Source organism: Hippoglossus hippoglossus, chromosome 6 (assembly GCF_009819705.1).
Source record: "Hippoglossus hippoglossus isolate fHipHip1 chromosome 6, fHipHip1.pri, whole genome shotgun sequence".
NCBI lineage: Eukaryota > Metazoa > Chordata > Actinopteri > Pleuronectiformes > Pleuronectidae > Hippoglossus > Hippoglossus hippoglossus.
In genome coordinates, this window is record NC_047156.1 from 14,229,698 (window position 1) to 14,248,296 (window position 18,599).

The 18,599-nt window shown below is 43.3% G+C and overlaps 1 protein-coding gene across 3 annotated transcripts in view; it reads left to right on the plus strand.

Annotated features, from left to right (window-relative positions):
* Nucleotides 1-18,599, plus strand: part of otud7a (OTU deubiquitinase 7A) — a 43,442-nt gene that overhangs the window by 15,958 nt on the left and 8,885 nt on the right. For all 3 annotated transcript variants that reach the window (XM_034587459.1, XM_034587460.1, XM_034587461.1), the window contains exons 2-10: nt 3,355-3,484; nt 6,431-6,584; nt 9,404-9,589; nt 9,702-9,920; nt 12,573-12,674; nt 14,055-14,182; nt 14,842-14,954; nt 17,210-17,337; nt 17,432-17,581. In XM_034587459.1, coding sequence (XP_034443350.1) covers nt 6,500-6,584; nt 9,404-9,589; nt 9,702-9,920; nt 12,573-12,674; nt 14,055-14,182; nt 14,842-14,954; nt 17,210-17,337; nt 17,432-17,581 — 1,111 coding nt within the window. In that variant the 5' untranslated portion in view covers nt 3,355-3,484; nt 6,431-6,499. The remainder of the gene's footprint in view (nt 1-3,354; nt 3,485-6,430; nt 6,585-9,403; nt 9,590-9,701; nt 9,921-12,572; nt 12,675-14,054; nt 14,183-14,841; nt 14,955-17,209; nt 17,338-17,431; nt 17,582-18,599) is intronic.

Genomic DNA, 18,599 nt, shown 5'->3' on the forward strand with positions numbered 1-18,599 from the left:
TAAAGTAGTGACACTTCTAACTATGTTTCGGGGAAAATAAGAGTAGTGGGTGGGGAGCTGCTGTGAAGTATTACTGTGCATAGTGTAGGGTGATTTTGCATTTAATTATAGTTTGTGTTGAGCTGCTGTATTTTTAAGCTTTATTAATTGTTCCACAGGTTCAGAAGAGATACTGTATTTTAAATTAAAAGGTAAATTAGATTTAAACATCTATAAAGCCTCATCTGAAGAATTCACTAAGGTCAGTTTATTGTCCTGTGATATAAAGTTTACATAGAGGATGAGATGTTGAATGTTTAACTAACTAACTGCATATTTAATGTGACTTTCTATTGGTCAATAAATAAATCATCTGTATTTCACCACTCAGTGGGTTAGACCCAGCACCTCCCCATCCCTCAGGCAGAGGAAATGATGTTTTCATTTCTGATTGTCTGTTTGTCTGGCTTATAGCAGGATTACGCTTTGAAACTTGGTGAGGGAGGGACATTGGCAAAGGAAGAACCCATTAAATTTGACGTCGATCCAGACAAAGGTTTTATCGTCATTTTTACTGATTTCCCAGAGAATAGTTCATGAAATCACATTTATGGTTCTGATCTCTATACGTCTGTGTAATTCGATGTGGCCTTGCTGGGGGTATGTGCACTATGGTGCCATTTGATTCCTTCTCCTCGCATCCAGGTTGTGTCGACTGTCTATGAAAACCAACATGTATTTGAGTTGACAGATATTAAGCAGGTATTTTATTGACATGAAATCTGATCCTAAAGGCTGCATCTGACGGTAAAATTATTATTATTAAATTAACATACAATCTAAGACTCTGGGATTTCATCATGCAGTGTTTTGAACCAGCGCAGTTTTGAGATAACAGAAGGTGAGCTGGACAATAGAGAAACTACTTTGTGATTTTCAAGGTCTATGTGTTGTCATAAATATGTAGGGGCTGCGGGCAGAGCGCTCACGGGTCAGTGGGTCAGAAGAGATAAACAATGTAGTGTGTGTGTGTGTGTGTGTGTGTCTGTTTGCTCATAAGGACATTAGAGAACTTTACTCTGTTGTGTTGCTGATATGTCTGCACCTGAGACCTGTAATTACAATATTATAAGAGACAAGGGTGGACAAACTTTGTTACTTCTGCTTGATCATTTTTCCCCACATGTAATCTCACTTAGTTAAGCAACTTAAGTACAACCTGCTTATTGGTAGGCTGATGAAAGTTGGAAGATTTGAGCCTTTCACAGACAAATTGATGTTGGCTGTTGGACATTGTGTTTGTCCATAACAAACTTTATTATTATTATTATGATTATTTATTCAGACATTTGCGATGATCAATTCAAGAGGTTTACAATGCAAAACAAAATTGCAGTTATGTTTACTTTTTACGTGAAATAATCATTCATGTTTATTTTCTTTTTTCAAGTTCTATATTTTTGCTTGTATTATTGTTTTCTGTTTATTTTTTGTGATTTATGGTTTAACTGTATATATATATATCGTTATCAGTTGTTTATTGTTCCACAGTTGTTCTTCAGGCTAAACTACAGCAACAAACACATAATTATGGGTATATCCACAAATTTTCAAAAACCCACAGTGATGGGAACCAAGTTGCTGTAAGAGATAATGTACATATAAACAGAGGACACATACCGTAAATGAACCTTTTAACGCTCCATGTGAATTATGCATGACTGAGGGATACTTCAGCCCCACTTAGGGGGGGTTTGACTCCTACTGCTCAGCACTTGCCAGTCTTCTGCTGAAAGTGCGGTGCGATCCAGCGGAGGACGGCAGAATATCCACAGAACTTTCGTTGTGGCTGCTCTCACACATACATACATAATCACATCTGTGCCTGCTGCGTCATGCAGGATCATCCTGGAACACAACAACCCACCGGTGACCTTCTTTGCCTTCCCCCCGCATCAGCATGTTAGTGTTTCATTACGTAAAAGCACAGATCGTGAGGCTAGCGCTGCACTTTTTTTTTTACCATGTCGGTGGTGGTGTCACATTCACACCTGCGTCTTTAGTGTGAGAACATGAAAATGTAAGTGTAGGCAGGGTCTCGGGGAAGAAGGCAGTTCTTTAAAATGATGATACTACATAAACTCTAGGTTGTTTTAGTTTTAGAAACTAGTGCAGTGCCCGTTCTAAACCTGCTTGTTTATTCTTTGGCTGTTTGCTTGACCTGTGTTATTGCTCTGGAGCTACTTCAGAATTATTGTCATTAGTGAGTCCTCCTCGAACAGTTCAACAATATACTGTCACTTTTTATTGTTCCTGAGCTGGACGTTGTGTGCAGCATCATCCTACCAGGTTTATCTGCGATGAAGATTTTATAGTCAATGTTTTTTTAATAAATGGAACTGAATTGACTTTGTTACTGTTCACATGTGTGGCTTATATATAAGTTTGAATGATTTACCCAACCTGTGTTATTTTTCATACATTGAATGTCGGCTATTTCAGAGGTTTGTTAAACAATTAACACAATCTCCAGACCCAAGTTCACAGCTTTTTAAAGCTGTAATTCCGCTTGATATAAAGCACTGCAGCAACAAAACGAACGTTATGCTTTTAACTTTGAAGAACTCTGAATGTTACTGTTGTAAATGAGTTCAGCACCTCCTGTGTATGTCTGGGTCAGTCCGATATGGTGAAAGAAAATAAAATTATCAAAATGATTTGGTGGCAATTTTGACCTGCAGTTTGACCCCGTAGCCGTAACTACTGCTGTAGTTTATCAGAGGACATAGAAGATTATTCAACTCAGTCCACAGACTGACTGTTAGCACTCTGGCCCCGCCCCCACTGGTTGCTACAGAGCAATGTATAAATGTATATTCCATTTTTATTATTGTTGAACATATCGCAAATTTTACACTGCACTTCCTCGGGCCACTAAGAAAACACAAGCCAATTGTGAAGTCGATGAGATGTGCGTTCCACATACAGACAGACAGACCGACTTTTGTGGAATTATCGTGAGATTTATCTAAGAAGAAATGATGCAGCTTCACTGTGACCATACACCAGCTGACAGGTGTCGTTACACACATCACAATGCCACCTTTTATTAAAAAAGGTGTAGACTTAGGAAATTAATCTATGATCTTCAGTCAGTCACATAATAATGAAATGTCAGCTGACAAACTGGCCTCGAAGTGACACATAATGAAAGAAATGGCATTTTGGATTAGCGTATGAACACTGATGCAGACGCACGTACGTGTACAGTTGGGTTTTTTACAGCAGCTTTAAACTGAATCGCCCAATCAGAACAAAGGGCCGTAACCTTCTGTTTCAGGATGATGACTTTCTGTGCTTCTCTCTGTGTTTCAGGGTCCTCTGCTTCCCCAGGGTCTTCCTCTGCACTGTTGCCTCTGAAGCCATGGACTAGAGCTGTGTCTGGTCCTGACAGTCCTGTGGCTATCAGATGGCTCCTCAAACACACTCAGCGAAAATACAGAAAGTAGGTTTGACACAGAAAAAGGTTCAATCGCAACCATCTGCTGCACATTTTCCCATTTTCAGGCTGGAGGTATTCTCAAGTGTTCAGAACAAACAATGAATGAATCCTGTTGTCGAGCATTGCTTGTGTAGTCTGAGCCTGATTTACAACCCAACCTCCATTGTCGCCCCCAAAAAAACACTATTAAAAACACATAAATCAGCAACACCGGCACACTGGGTAACATCTTCCTTTACCATGCTCATGGGCACTGTAGTTTATTTCAGCTCAACCCTGTAACACCCTCCTGTCAGTATTCAGATGTTCTGCATCAATAAAAGAAGCAATACAACAGTGTAAAATGACTCTATTATAAGTATTAGATAAAAAATATAGCAGAGGAAAAGAAGAAAAGCACAAGTATTATCAGCAAAATGTACTTAAAGTATCATACATATATCATATTTGTTATTGCAGAGAAATGCCATATACAATATCCTATTATTATTGATTATTGATATTAATGCTGTTTGGGGCTGAGGGCCTCCTTCATATGTGAGGTACGTGAGTCCAAAACTTTGAATAGAACTGTTGGCATCAGTGGAATCACTTTAATGCGTCAGCCTTGTGCTTATAAGAAGTTTGTTTTCCAGTTAACTGGATCGACTGATACGTGCATGTGACAAATGTGCTAATTGTGATTATGAATAACAGGAAGCCGGACAGTTTCAGGTTCCTCTGGCCCACGTGGTTTTCTGTCAGATAGAAAAACATGCATTAGTGTGTTTCCAAGTCAGAATTACCTCCCACAGGGACGGCGATCTGAACAAGGCTGCTCATGACGGAAAATATGAGGTCTCGGCTTCTAATATTCAGCTATTTCTCTTACTTGCTCCACACCACTGGACTCAAAGCTTTTTGCCCTGCAAAGCAATATTGTGATTCTCACTTGCAGCCTATTATTCTGTATTAGGGATGGAGTTGAGTGTCCATCCTTAGAGGGTGTAAAAATCGAACCCTAACCCTATGCACATGTTGTCTCTTGGGTGCTGATAGAAGGCTAATACCTCACAGAGCCACCTTCCTGTTTGTTTGCCTTGTGGTGATGCTCGTTGCAGCTTTCGTTCTGAAATTATAAAAGTGACTTGCAGTATAATTTAGTCGTGGCGAACAAAGATCGGCTGCTGGACTCAGTCTGCAGGACTCTGAAGCTGCCACTGCTGCACAAAGAGCTGTTGGCCTGTTTATTCAAAGTTCAGGGAAGCTCGACTCACTACACAGAACCCCGAACTACAGAATCCGTTGTGTAGCCGTTGTCGTGAATGCACTGTTGTGGTGATCAACAAGGTCACATATACGCTGATGAGTCCCAGAAGTCCCTGCTACAGAGTGGTGGACACCCTGTTTCATTTTATCCATATTGACTGTATCAAGTGTCCAAATCACACCAAATGTACACTGCACTTTCTTGGGCCCTGAACAATACACATGCACGGGTGTGAGGACGATAAGATGAACGGTTCTGGAGCCAGACAGACAGACAGGGATTTTGAGATTCCGTTCTCTTTATGATACTAAAAGTGTCGATATCCAAATAGAGAGACGAGTCAGAAGCAAGAGTTCCACTGTGGTTCCCCTTTAATCTGATAACTTCCTATATATGATCTCATGATCTCGTATAAGGTTTGGTTGTATCTGCTTCATCTGACCTCCTTGTGTTCCTTGTGGTTGCAATGATTCTCTCAGTACTGTAAAGCACATGCAACACAATACAAATGGCTGACAGTAAGTAGGTCAGCTAAACTACTGCTTAAGTGTGCTTTGGCGCATTAATAATGCATATGATAAAGACTGAAATTGCTGGGTCTCTTTTTTTTCTCTGATACTTTTCATATCTTTTAGTTTTTCCTTACTCTTGTTGAGGGTTAAGGGCAGAGGATGTCACACCCTGTTAAAGCCCTATGAGACAAACTGTGATTGATTGATTGATTGATTGATATCTGAGATTGTTCAACCATGGTTAGAGGAAAATATGACATGATATCCTCCTGTTACAGTAATCCACTGTGTTCCTCCTCGTCACAAGCAGGAAACAACGGCATTTGTTTCCTGTCAGGCTCTATTTTCAGAGCATCTGTCACTTCACAGCGCTGAGCCAAAACCTGGGCAGTCGTGTCATGTCGCACACTGCGAGCGGGCGGGGGGCGGCTATCTCCTGTTGGCTGCTCAGAGACGTGGGCGGAGGATCTGTAGGTCTCCAGCATGCTCGGGTCAAATCTACAAACTTCTGGTCCGCACACAGAAGCCTGGTGTCAGAGCTGTAAACCTGTGGGTGTTTGTTTCTTCATGGACAACGCTGCGACCTCTGTTGCTGGAATGAAAGCTATGCGTGGACTCGTTCATTCCCGGGGCCGAGGGAGTGAACGCATGTGCGTCTTGGAAGTGCTGTTGACCTAACAGGGCGATGCTTGTTGATTAATTAGGGCCCCTGGTGTTAGATAGCCATGATGTAAACAAACAAAATACCATCACACTGAATCGGCCAGCTCCGCAAAGAGTGTCGCTGTGGTTAAAGATGCTGGATCATACCCAGAGACCTCTGGTTGACACCCAGTCGCAGGAAGAGGGTCAGCGTTGTTATGACGGCGGGCGGTGGGCCAAACTCTTTAGAGATAGGCAGGTGTGTCCTGGTTACGACTACTGGCTGTGTTGTTGATATTACATCTGTAGCGCCTGATGTTCTGTTATGACTGTGAGCAAGAGCAGGGAGGAGCACAGGGGAGTGGAGCGCTATTCACAGAGCTATGAATGATCAGCTCGGTGAAGCATTGCACATCAGTACAAGCAGGGTGGGGATACAGTAAGACAGTCAGTGGAGTGAGTTTTCTCCCGGGGTAAGGGACTTTTTAGACGTTGAATTGTGAGTTTAAGGCCTGTTGTGTTTCATCATTGTTTTTTTTTCTCCAGATGAGAACGTGAAGGCTGGCGTCCACCAAGGCCACCGCTGCACCTTGGGCAGCGCACACACATGATCACATGACTCTGGACATGGACGCGGTCCTGTCAGACTTTGTTCGGTCCACGGGGGCAGAACCGGGTCTGGCAAGAGACCTGCTGGAAGGTAAGAGATCGCTGCAGCGCTGAGAGACACTGGCCTGCTTCTTCAAGAGAACTGAAACTTTTATTCAATACAAGACAACAAAGATGTTTGGGAATTACTGTTTTGATCATTTGCTCCCTGTTGTGACATGGCTGAGCAGAGGAGAGGGAAGAACAGAGGAGGAGAGGAAATGAGAGTGGAGGAAAATAAAGGAAACAAAGGCAGGAAGGAGAGGAGTGGGGGCTGCAACAGTAGGCCAGCTCGCTGATTTAAAGGCCAGTGTGACGGTTTTACGAGTGCACTCCCCAGGGAGAGCTTTGTGCCCATTCATTGGAACTCATTGAGGAGCAGAGTGCTACTGGCACTTGTATATGGCGTACATACAGTGGAAAAAAAACACAGGGGAGCAAAAGTGCACACAGCAACAGAACGCCAGGTCTGCTGGGTTGACTTCGCTATAGAGACGATGATATAGAGTGATGTTTTTTGTGCCTTTTTGGCACTTTGACCAGGAGAATGTGCAGTAAAGAAATGCAGACGTCCAAACACAGATACAGTTTGGTCTGATTTTATGGAAATAAAAGCATGCACCATGCTAATCAGACTTCCACTAGTGGATGAAATCCTCGTAGAATGTTTGCAGCAACCTATGTGAAAACTTTCTTTTCTCTGTGTGTACATAATGCAGCTGATGTCTGGTCTGAAAAAAGAATTAGAGGGTTGGGTGTCTGCTTCTTCCTCCCACTCAGCCTCTTTTCCTCCCCCCTGATTCTGCCTCGGTATCGAGCCACGGGGGCATTCATGTGACAGACACCAAACAAGACACTGCACTCAAGACAAGACAGACAGTGGGCCCGGATGCCCTATTTCAGAATAACGCCTGCTGCTTTTATCTGTTGTTAGCATCGCTTTCCAGATGAGCATCAATCAGCAGCTCTGTTAACCTCTGCTCCAAGTCAGGCAGGAGTGTGTGTGCGTGTTTGTGTTTGTTTTTGCGTGCGTGTGTGTGTGTGTGTGCGTGCGTGCGTGTGCGTGTGCACGTGAGTGAGGAGACAGAGAGACGAGCAACAGAGAAGTGTGAAAATATGACAGTGTCACATATGGTGCTTCCCTCTAGAGGCTGGTTTATGTACTGCAGCACTGAATGTACCTTGACCTTTGTGTTAAAATTCACGAGACGTTAAACTAGAACATTTTCTGAGGGTTGTAAATAAAGAATTTATATAATTTAATTGTATATAATATAATGAAGTTTATATTTTGTTTGAATTGACATTGTACATATATACATACAATATATATTTTTAACTTTTTACTACCTTTACTTACTGAGTATTTCATTATTCCCTTTTGCTCCTGTACCATGGTAAATTTCCCCTTATTTTATTTATCTTAACACTGGGACTCTTGAATAGAGCAGAGCCATAGTTAATGTTAACAGGAACATCTGGGCCAAATACAAATGTCTGCTGTCTCTGAATGGAGAAAATTACTTTTTAAATTGTGTTTACGTGAAGAAAATAGATTTTTACAGTAAAACTTGTTCATAAAGATCTATTTCTACTGTTACTATATGTAAATCCTCTGAAAAAGGTTTAATTCTGAATGTTGTTAGAATAAAACAGACGCACAGTGTCTCTAACAGACAGGGTTAATATATATTGATACTGCAGATGAATTTATCAGTGTTCCCTGTGCTGACGTCACCCATTACAAATTACAAACGAGTGAGCAGGGACTGTGCTTTCCTTGCCACAGTGTAGTAGCAGCCTAATGTACAGGCGTTTTAAAGAACGTGCATTAGGTGCCGAGTGGCTGTGTAGCTGGACCTTAAGTCGTGTTCCTGGATGCATGCGGCTACAGCTGCTGAGATCCATACAGTGGAATCAGTTTTGCATTGATTGGCATGAGAGATGGTGATTAGTGGAGCTGTGTTTCATGTTCAGACTGCCGAGAAGTCTGGGAGTCCGAGTGGGGTTGAGAGGACAACTTCCTCCAGGTCTCTTACACAGGGAGTCCATTAATGGACCCTGACACACAAACATGCTCAGGTTGCACGCAGACAGACAGAGACCCGGCGTTCTTAATGTTTGCAGTCGAGGGCGTTTAGGTGGGATTTATAAAGAGTGTTTTGCAGACAGGTCCTGTGGCATTAGGAGAAGGCACGCTCAGATATAATAAGACTGACGTTTGACTTCTGTCTCATAAACCTGGAAGGGATTGTGTTAGAGAGACAGTACCCAGAGGACAACTGTGTCTCTGCGTGCGTGCATGCGTGCGTGCGTGCGTGTCCCTCCTGCACATCAGGATATTGTTGTCACTCTTTTGAAGTATCTGTCTCCCCTCACTATCTTCATTTTTTTGTGGCACCACCCGACCCCAACCCCTAGTTATTCACGTTTCAATGCAGCACGTTTAACACAGACAAAGGCACAGTATGGCATTGTTCTATATAGACTGTACGTACCGTTATAGTGGGGGGTAACCGTTTTTTTAATGACTGTTAAGAGATCTAGAGATTTATAGGCATTTAATCAAAGTATTGAGGAAGACAGGAATCTAAAGATCTTGTTACCAAATACCAAGTGCATTGTTTTTGTTTTTAGGAATTGCTAGGAGGAAATCTGGCTTATTTCCCTCTATACTTTCTGTTTACTAGAAATGTTTTCTCAGGTTTTCTCCGTGAGATCATCATGTTGACACTAAACTGTAGTGAACACTGTCTTGTTGCATCATGAAAACAACTTTTTGTGTGGGAACATAACAGACGGAATATCATTATTTCTCATTATTTCTTGTGTCTACGAACAATCAGCCTGACCTTTGTTCGTGTCCCACAGGTAAAAACTGGGACCTCAGTGCTGCTCTAAATGATTACGAGGAGCTCAGGCAGGTCCACACTGCCAACCTGCCACAGGTCTTCAATGAGGGCCGATACTACAAGCAGCCCGAGATACGTGACACGCCCACCCATGTCAGCAGGGTCGACAAGCCGTGTGCACAGAAGCAGGAGGACAATGCACAAGGTAGCAGGGCCACCATCTGGAACAGAGATTACCCACCACCAATCACAAGTTCCCTTTTGTCTCCACACGCTTCCCACTCATCCGTTCCATTCGTCCCTCTTTTCCGCTTTAGAGAAGCGTCTGTCCCGCGGGATCTCCCACGCCAGCTCTGCTATCGTCTCCCTGGCGCGGCTGCAAGTGGCTAGCGAGTGCACCAGCGAGCAGTTCCCTCTCGAGATGCCCATCTACACATTCCAGCTACCAGACCTCAGCGTGTACAGTGAGGACTTCAGGAGCTTCATAGAGAGAGACCTGATAGAGCAGTCCACCATGATGGCTCTGGAGCAGGCTGGTGAGTACTGCTGGATATAATACAATACATCCATTTGTAGTACTCTCCTACTACTGACACAAGACATGTTACAGAATCATCACTGTGGCCTTTATTCAGATTACACTGAGAGGCAGAAGGCCAACAAAGCAGCAGCAAACAGAAATGCCAGTGAAAGTGGAGACAGAGAAGTAGAGCATGAGACTGAGAGAAGAGACAGAGCAGATCAGACCAGCAACACAACAACATCTAATTCAAACATCCCGGATCCCAAAGGAATTCATCTCCCTGCTGAAGCTTTGAAATAATGAAGAGAAACTAGTAAGTGAAGTTTCCAAACTTCCAGCCGACTGTTTCCCTCACAGAGACGACAGAGTCTGTCAAGGCTTTCTCACCTAATTCTGTTCAACATCCGAGTGCTGTCGACAAAAATAATATCGAGTCAATAAACCATTAAAACATAAAAGGATGTCATAATATTCTTCTAGATACATTTTTGATAGTGTCTCAAAATGGCGATTGCCAACCTGACGTACATGCACCATAGCAAGCAAACAGTCGGATGATGGATGGATCGAAAATGTTATAGTTAGTTATAGTATATAACTAAAAGGATAAATGGTCAAACCTGAGTATAATTGCAGCATCATTGCTACAACAAACAAGAATTTAGATCCAAACTGGATTTTGCACTGGAAAACTATATGCAAAACTACGGGAAGTATATTGGGTCAAAACTGAACTAGGAAACCGTGACAACCGTGTTTATTACTGACTGATTGACAAATTGACAACACTCATCAATATCAGCTCCTTAAACATGCATGCGTTTTTCAAGATCATTGCATCATTGCGTTTCATGGAAATCCATTCAGTCGTTTTTGTCAGGGGTGAAAACACAACCTGTGGTGGAGGTGGACGTTTATGGCTTTTGTTGGTCAATGGAGATGCACTGAAAGTGTGGGTGTGTTGTGGGTGATGGCGTTTGTCAGATTCCCAAAGATGGGAGCCACACTGATTAGCCAACCAGGAGACAGTATCTGATCTTGTGATGCATCCAGAATTTACACTCATAAAAGTTTGAGCACTGTCATGAATCTAATCAAAAATGAAATGCATCACAAACTGTGGGAAGGACCAGGGCGATAAAATATATATCTCTGTGAATAAGAATTAGCCTCACTTCATGGATGGTAAAAAGTAATAGTCATTCTAGGATGTGACATCATTAAACGCACTGGGATGTGATAGCAGTCCATCCTTTTAGAAAATGTACAGTATCTAATGTAAAAAACTAAAATCATGACGTTCAAACTGATGGGACAAACCCTGTGTAATTTGAGGCCTGTCTACACCGAGGGGTAAATCATTCAGAGCCTCTTCTGTGTTTACTGTCGTTGATGATGGATTCAGATCAGCCCAGACTCGGAGCAGTGAGGCCGTCTGCAGTAAAGCGACGTGCAGCAACCTGGGGCGTGAAGCTGTCGTTTCTCCCTCGGGGCAGTGATGGAGCAGAAACTGGATTTACTGTGAAATTCAGGCCGACGAGGAAAATATTCAGAATGGAGGCTGCAGGCATATTGCCTGTGCTAATCACTGCCTTCAAAGATCAGCCATGGAGGCTCATTATACTTGTTTGGCTAATTGTACTCAATGGGCCGTCACTTGTACCTGCTCCAGTACTCGACTAAGAGACGTTAAGTTACTTTTGAATATTAAGGTTCACGTGCACAATAAACGGCTTCTGTTAAGTAGCTGTGACACCGTTTTTTTGTTGAATTTCATTGATAGAAGAGTTCACAGTTCCATCATCAGGAAGGAAGCAATTCTGCAATCTCTCTCTACAAGACGGTTCTGATCAGATACAGATGGGTGTCAAATATAAGGAAAATCTGAAAGATGAGCAGAGAAGCAGAAGGACACAGGGAGCGAGGGGGGGGTCAGTGAATGGTTTCAGGAGTATGAAAATAAAGTCAATCATATGCTGCGGCCTTCACTCTCACCAGATCTTAACCCAGTCAACACTTATAGGTGATTTTATTAATAATAATAATAGCAATAACAACTTTATTTATACGGCACCTTTCAAAACAGCCGTTGCAAAGTGCTTCACAAAGACGGCAAATAAAAACGAGAGAGCAAAACATCCAAGGCAACAAGGAAATTCATACAATATCATTTAAAAGTAATGGCAAAAGAAATGGGTAAAAGAACCATAAGTAAAAGCCAATCTGTAAAACCGCGTTTTGAGGGATTTAACACTTTTATTGCTAAAAAAAGTGTTAAGTTGAGTCTGCTGTTCGACCTTCTATTATTATCGACATGGTTTTCTCTTCATTCATTTGCATTCCCTTTTTTCCCCAACCTATGGTTCCTGTTCATGTAGTATATATAAGAGCTCATAGTTAACTGTCATAGGCCCTGGAAAATTCTTTAGTAAAGTTTTTTTTGTTTCAGTTTGCGTTGCGGTCTCTTTCTTGTCGACCATATGCTTCTCTTCAGGGAGATGTTCAGCTGGATTCGAGATCAACGGCACATTGATATTGAGACATTATATTTCATTATACAGATACATTTGAACATCCAATGGAAAATGGACTAACGTCAAATGTGTTTTCCTGGGTTTTGTGCAGATTCTGTGTATTTATTATTTTACTGTATGTGTGTGTGCAGGTCGTCTGAACTGGTGGTCCACCATGTGCACCAGCTGTAAGAAGCTGCTTCCTCTGGCCACCACAGGGGACGGGAACTGCCTCCTGCACGCTGCCTCCTTAGGTGAGCTACTCATGTACACTTCAGTATATTCAATACACACTTTAACCATAGTTTGATAATAATTTCTTGAAAACAGCTTTAAAGTCCCCACGAAACAGACTTAAGAGTGCAAGTTGATTCTGCATATTTTTGTTTCAGGTAAAAACATAAAGCTATGGTAGGTAAGCTTGATGTTTACAGTAGCCAGTTACACTTCATGTGCTTTGTGCATCAGAGTCAGATTTGACAGTCACAACGATTTGAAGCCTGCTCTCTGTTGTCGAAAACTTCTCGCCGCCAACTTCGTCTAAACCTGCGGATTTCCCCGATGAACAGGACAGGGATGAAACAAGAGGAAGTTGACGACCGCGATCAGATCCCTATGATATATATGATCGAGTCCAAATAACAAGAGATAAAAGAAAAATTTACACACGATTAAAAAACATGTAAAACTTCATTCTCTTATCATGGGGTTTTTAAACGTCACGGTTGGCGTGGAACAACTGTGCCAGTCGGGGTCACGGGTGTCTAATGAGAGTGTCAACGCGGCGTCAGAGCTGCTGAATCCAGAGAACGGAGTGAGACAGGAGAAGTTAGAGAGATGAAGGAAGCAGCAGGAGAAGGGATGGAGATAACTGACCTATACATTGCAGGGAAAATGAAGGCTGCAGCGTCCGCAGGGTTCAGGGCATGACAGAATATGCAGGTCTGTGCTGGAGGAGATGGCTGACTCCCCAGTGTGAAGACTGTTGCAGCAGCAGAGGGTTAGAAGCATCACAGCTAATGTGATCAGCACTGACATTCAGACGACTGAGGCCCTCTGATGAGTGACAAAAGACATTTTTAGTTTGACAGCTGAGGTCATCTAGGAACGACCTATCAACGTAATTCCATCTCTTTTATTATGCCTCCGCGCCGGGGACAGCCAGTGGCCCATTCCCGGGAACATGATATCTTAAGAATGCCTCAACGGAATCTCCTCAAATTTGATACAAATATTCACTCGTACTCAAGAAAACTAATTCGATTTTGGTAGTCAAAGGTCAAAAGGTCACGGCAATGTTTATGTTTTTCTTGAACATGATGTGTTAAGGTCCGCTTGAGGAAATGTCTTCAAATTTGGTACAAACTTACACTTGAACTCAGAGATTAACTGGAGGTCAAAGGTCAAGGTCACAATGACCTCATGTTACTGTGTTTCAGTTGTCAAAGGTAGAGTTTATAGTGACCTTTTATATGAAAAAAAAGATTGTAGAAATATGTGTGCACAGAAACTGCACTAGCTGGCGGAGGCATACAAAGCAGTGCGGTAATTCTAGTTTTATCTATATGCGATGGTGGTGTTGTTTTATGTCCTTGAGCCTGACTGGCAGTAACGCCGTTGTGTGTGTTGATCAGGAATGTGGGGCTTCCATGACAGAGACCTGATGCTGAGGAAGTCCCTGTACACCATGATGAAGAGCGGAGCGGAGAGGGATGCTCTGAAGAGGAGGTGGAGGTGGCAGCAGACCCAACAGAACAAGGAGGTCAGGGAGAGCCTCCATCCCGGCACACTGCACCTTCTAAAAGCATCACATCCTCTTTCACTAATGACACTTTAATACATCCAGGGATGAGCCACTCGTAACCTCTGCTAATAGCACTGATTTTAGCTTCCTTGCTGGGCCTCACATTTGGATTTTTGCTGCGAGGAAAATTGTCTTTCTACGATACCAATTGTGGATTAACAGCAGTGCTTCTAATACTGTCAAATCCTCTGCACTTCCTCTCCGTTCTCTTCATGTCCATGGATTAAAGTATTTTCCAGTCTATTAAAAAAAATGTGTCACCAAAGATAGCTCAGGCAAAGAAGTAGTACAGATGCTCATGTTTTAAAAATGCCCGGGGCATCCTGGTGGCCCGCTGATCTAAGATGCAACCCATGTAACTGCAGTGTCCCACTTTGAGTCCGGGCAGGGACCTTTGCTGCATGTCATCCACCTTTTATCTAATTACCCATATATCCTGTCAGTCTCTTCCATGAGCAAGAAGAACAGGCAGAAATTGCAGAACGGAAAGTTTTGCAATTTCTGCATTAGTCATTTGACCATGGAATTGGTCAAAAATGACTAATAACAGGGATTGTGTGGGTGAGCACCAGCACATGTTCATGAGAATGTCTATTTCTGTGTGTGTGTTTCTGCAGTCAGGGCTGGTGTACACTGAGGAGGAGTGGGAGAGAGAGTGGAACGAGCTGCTGAAGTTGGCCTCCAGCGAGCCTCGCACTCACCTCAGCAAAAACGGCAACACCAGTGGAGGGTAAGCCGTTTGACTCACAGACAATTTCTACATCCCTTAAAAGAAAAAGCCTGCAAGGACACACACACACACACACACACACACACACACACACACACACACACACACACACACACACACACACTCTCCCAAGACTCACATGTTACACTTTTTAACCAGAATGCAGCAGTTTTTGCTCTGTAATCACTGTGTAAGATGGAGACCACAGTGAACCACAGCAGCTGTACAGGTTGTGCAGCTTCTCGTCGCATGTCACACATTACAGCTCTTGTTTTAATGTGCTGTGCGTTGAAATTCTGCAGGAGGCCCACACTGAAAACAAAAAGTGACCTTCTCCCTGAGATGGATTTGTCGGGGAAACTGGTCCCACTCGGACTGTTGCTCTTTCAAATTGCTTCTCTGATTTAATAACATCAGCCGAAGCTCACAAGTGAGACTGTGCCATCTACTGGCTGCCTTCAGCATTAATCACTTCTTCCATAACAGCCTCCCTGAGCAGTGGGTTACTTTTAGCTGCTGCAGGTGATGTGATTCTCTCTCACACACACACACACACACACACACACACACACACACACACACACACACACACACACACACACACACACACACACACACACACACACACTCACACACACACACTCACACTCCATGAGAACTAGCGTAAGAGTGGGTTTATGTCAGGCTACAGAGGCACCATGGAAACTAACTGTGGTTTCTTCCTCCTACGCACAGAAACCTTGTGGTTTTCTCTGTTTCCATATTCTCTGAAACAAACATACACAAGTTTTCATATCGTTGCTTGGTGTAGCAGCACATTTGATGGGGGGAGGGGGGGGGGGGGGGGGGGGGGAGAGACTATGATGCTCTATCTGCAGACTGAAAGAACTGCTGCTTGTGGAACATGCAAACTGGCTTGTGCGGGTTTTCTCCGGCTCCCTCACACGCATTACAAAGTCATACGGATTGGGGTTAGGTTAATTGGAGACTCTAAATTGACTGCATGTGTGAATGTCGGCCATGTGAGACACTGGCGGCCTGTCCAGGTTTTAGCCTGCCTCTCACCCAATGTCAGCTGGGATTGGCTCCAGCTTCCCCTTGACCTTCAATGGATAAGCACTATAGATAATGGATGGATGGATGGATGGGAATGTGAAGTGTGCAAACCTAATAACAAACAAGCCAATGGTAACATCTGAAAACAACAGAATTCTGTTTAGATTTAGATGTCCAGCTTAAAGGGATCGTTCACCCAATCACACACGTCACCCTCCCCTCCATAGGCATAGTGGTGAGTAGATAATGAGTGAATTTTCATTTTTGGGTGAACAACCCTTTTAAAGATCTCTATCGCTGAGTATATCCCATTAATGACCGTAATTTACTCATTTAGTCTGGTGGTTCTAACCTCTCATTGAGTCTGACTGTAATACAGTAATCAGGTCAGGGATGTTTGATGGTCCTAGTGTGAGATGAGCCACTAAATGGGATGAGTGGGATTCACATATTAAGAGGCTCTTCATTAGAGTAAATGTGGCAGCGTGGCTGTTTGTGTGGCTGACAACTTAATTGTTCCACATCCTCCGGTTCCCTGGTGGTTGCATGCCTGAGAGCCTCTGTTTCTCTCCATCGCTCCCTCCCTCCTTCTTTCTCTCTCCCACTCTCTTTTATTCCAATATATGTATGTACAGATGGATTATTACCTCCACCAAGGAGGTTATGTCTTCGTCTGCGTTTGTTTGTTCGTCTGTCTGGATGTGTTATTGGTAAAGGGAAGAACCTATTCCATTTTGTGCGGATCCGGATCAGGGGGCGGTCCAGAGACGCTTTTTTTACTTTCTTTTACATTAAAAAATTGAGATTTTCAACATTTCCATTGATTTCTCAGAGAATAATTCATGGATCTTGATGAAAAAAAAACAAACATGTTTCGGGGACTTATATTTATGAGTATGTGCAATCTTGTGCAGATCCATGTAAAAGTCTTTATCTTGTTGATTTAAACGTGCTTTCACGAGGGGACTGTTGGGCCTTGGCGGAGGTATGCTCTCTACTGAGTGTCACTCTAGTTTTGCATTGTTGTCCTGTTTGTAAGAGGTACAAAGTAGGAGCCGGTTGGATGAGATTAGATTACACCGGCGCACGGTTAGCACATTAATTTATTATTTTGACTGCACATGTTATTCTACCAGTCAATAGTCAGGAACCTGTCCCATGATCCAACAGTGTTTCATGTGTTCCTTTTATTTTCTCAGTGTGGATAACTCTGAGGATCCCGTCTACGAGAGTCTGGAGGAGTTCCATGTGTTTGTGCTGGCCCACGTGTTACGCAGGCCAATCGTAGTGGTGGCTGATACGATGCTCAGAGACTCAGGAGGAGAAGGTAGGCTGACTGCATCGTCTAACGATCCTGTACAATACAGTAGGGTGAGCTGTGGTAACTGACACTGCATGTGGTGTTGTGACTGAATCTCCAGCTTTTGCTCCCATCCCATTTGGGGGACTCTATCTGCCCCTGGAGGTGCCTCCAAGCCGCTGTCACTGCTCCCCTCTGGTCCTGGCCTATGATCAGGCTCACTTCTCCGCACTGGTGTCCATGGAGCAGAGGGACCAGCAGCGAGAGCAAGGTAAGCAACTGCACCTCATTATGAAACCCAGTTACAGAAAACACTCTTAGGCCATTGTAGGACAAAATTTAAATGGATTGTTGACTCTTTTTCATGCAGCGATATTTGTTTTGTTTTTTCATTTTTGCATCTGTCGCGTATTAAAAAACATCCACTCGCTTGCGGTGAGTCCTGCAGAGGAATCTCCTGCAGTGTTTTCACATTGCCCCCCCCCCCCCCCCCCGGATTATCTGCAGACTTCACATTGGGAACCAGGAGGAGAAAGTTTGCAAAGAGTCCAGAGGCTCTCAGTCGGACATATGACATACTGCCCCTCCTGAGAAAGTCAGTAGGATATCCGGAGCTCAGTGCATGTCTGAAAGCAGCAGTCTGAAATTTTCTCTTTGACAGAAAATAGCTGGTGATGTCTGCAGGTGTAAATCTGTGACGTTACCCTTTGGTTGACCTCTTGTTTTCTTTTTAATCCAAAGAGTCACCTGCTGTAATGTGCAATAGTTAGGCAGTTTTTGCTTTTAACTTAAGTGCGTGGATAGTGGGAGTGAGGGCGAGTGGTCCGCCTGTCCTGCTAGAGGTGAATAATGTATGAGACAGCAGTCTAATTACCTGTGATCCATTATTAAAACTGGCTGGTTGGCAGCAGGGACCAGGGAGTGGCCGACATGGAGGGGGAGAGGACAGCAGGCTGCTTCTTCTTCTTCTTCTTCTTCTTCTTCTTCTTCTTCTTCTTCTTCTTCTTCTTCTGACTTTCTAAATACTGAGTTAAAATAATTCAATCCTGTATGTTATTACATATCTACGTTTCTCCCTCTGAGGTTGAATTCAGCCTGTCTAACTGGGTGTGTCTGTTCTTCTCACGCAGAAATCTGTGATATAGTTCCTGTGCAGACCATTTTGATTGTTATGTTGTGGCCAGTCAGTGTTGATTTTCCATTGTGTTGAGTGACTCTTGTTTTTGTCCTGTTGTGCCCGTTCTGTTGCTACTCCAGATGCGTGGCTTGTTTTCGAGGTCAGCTTAATC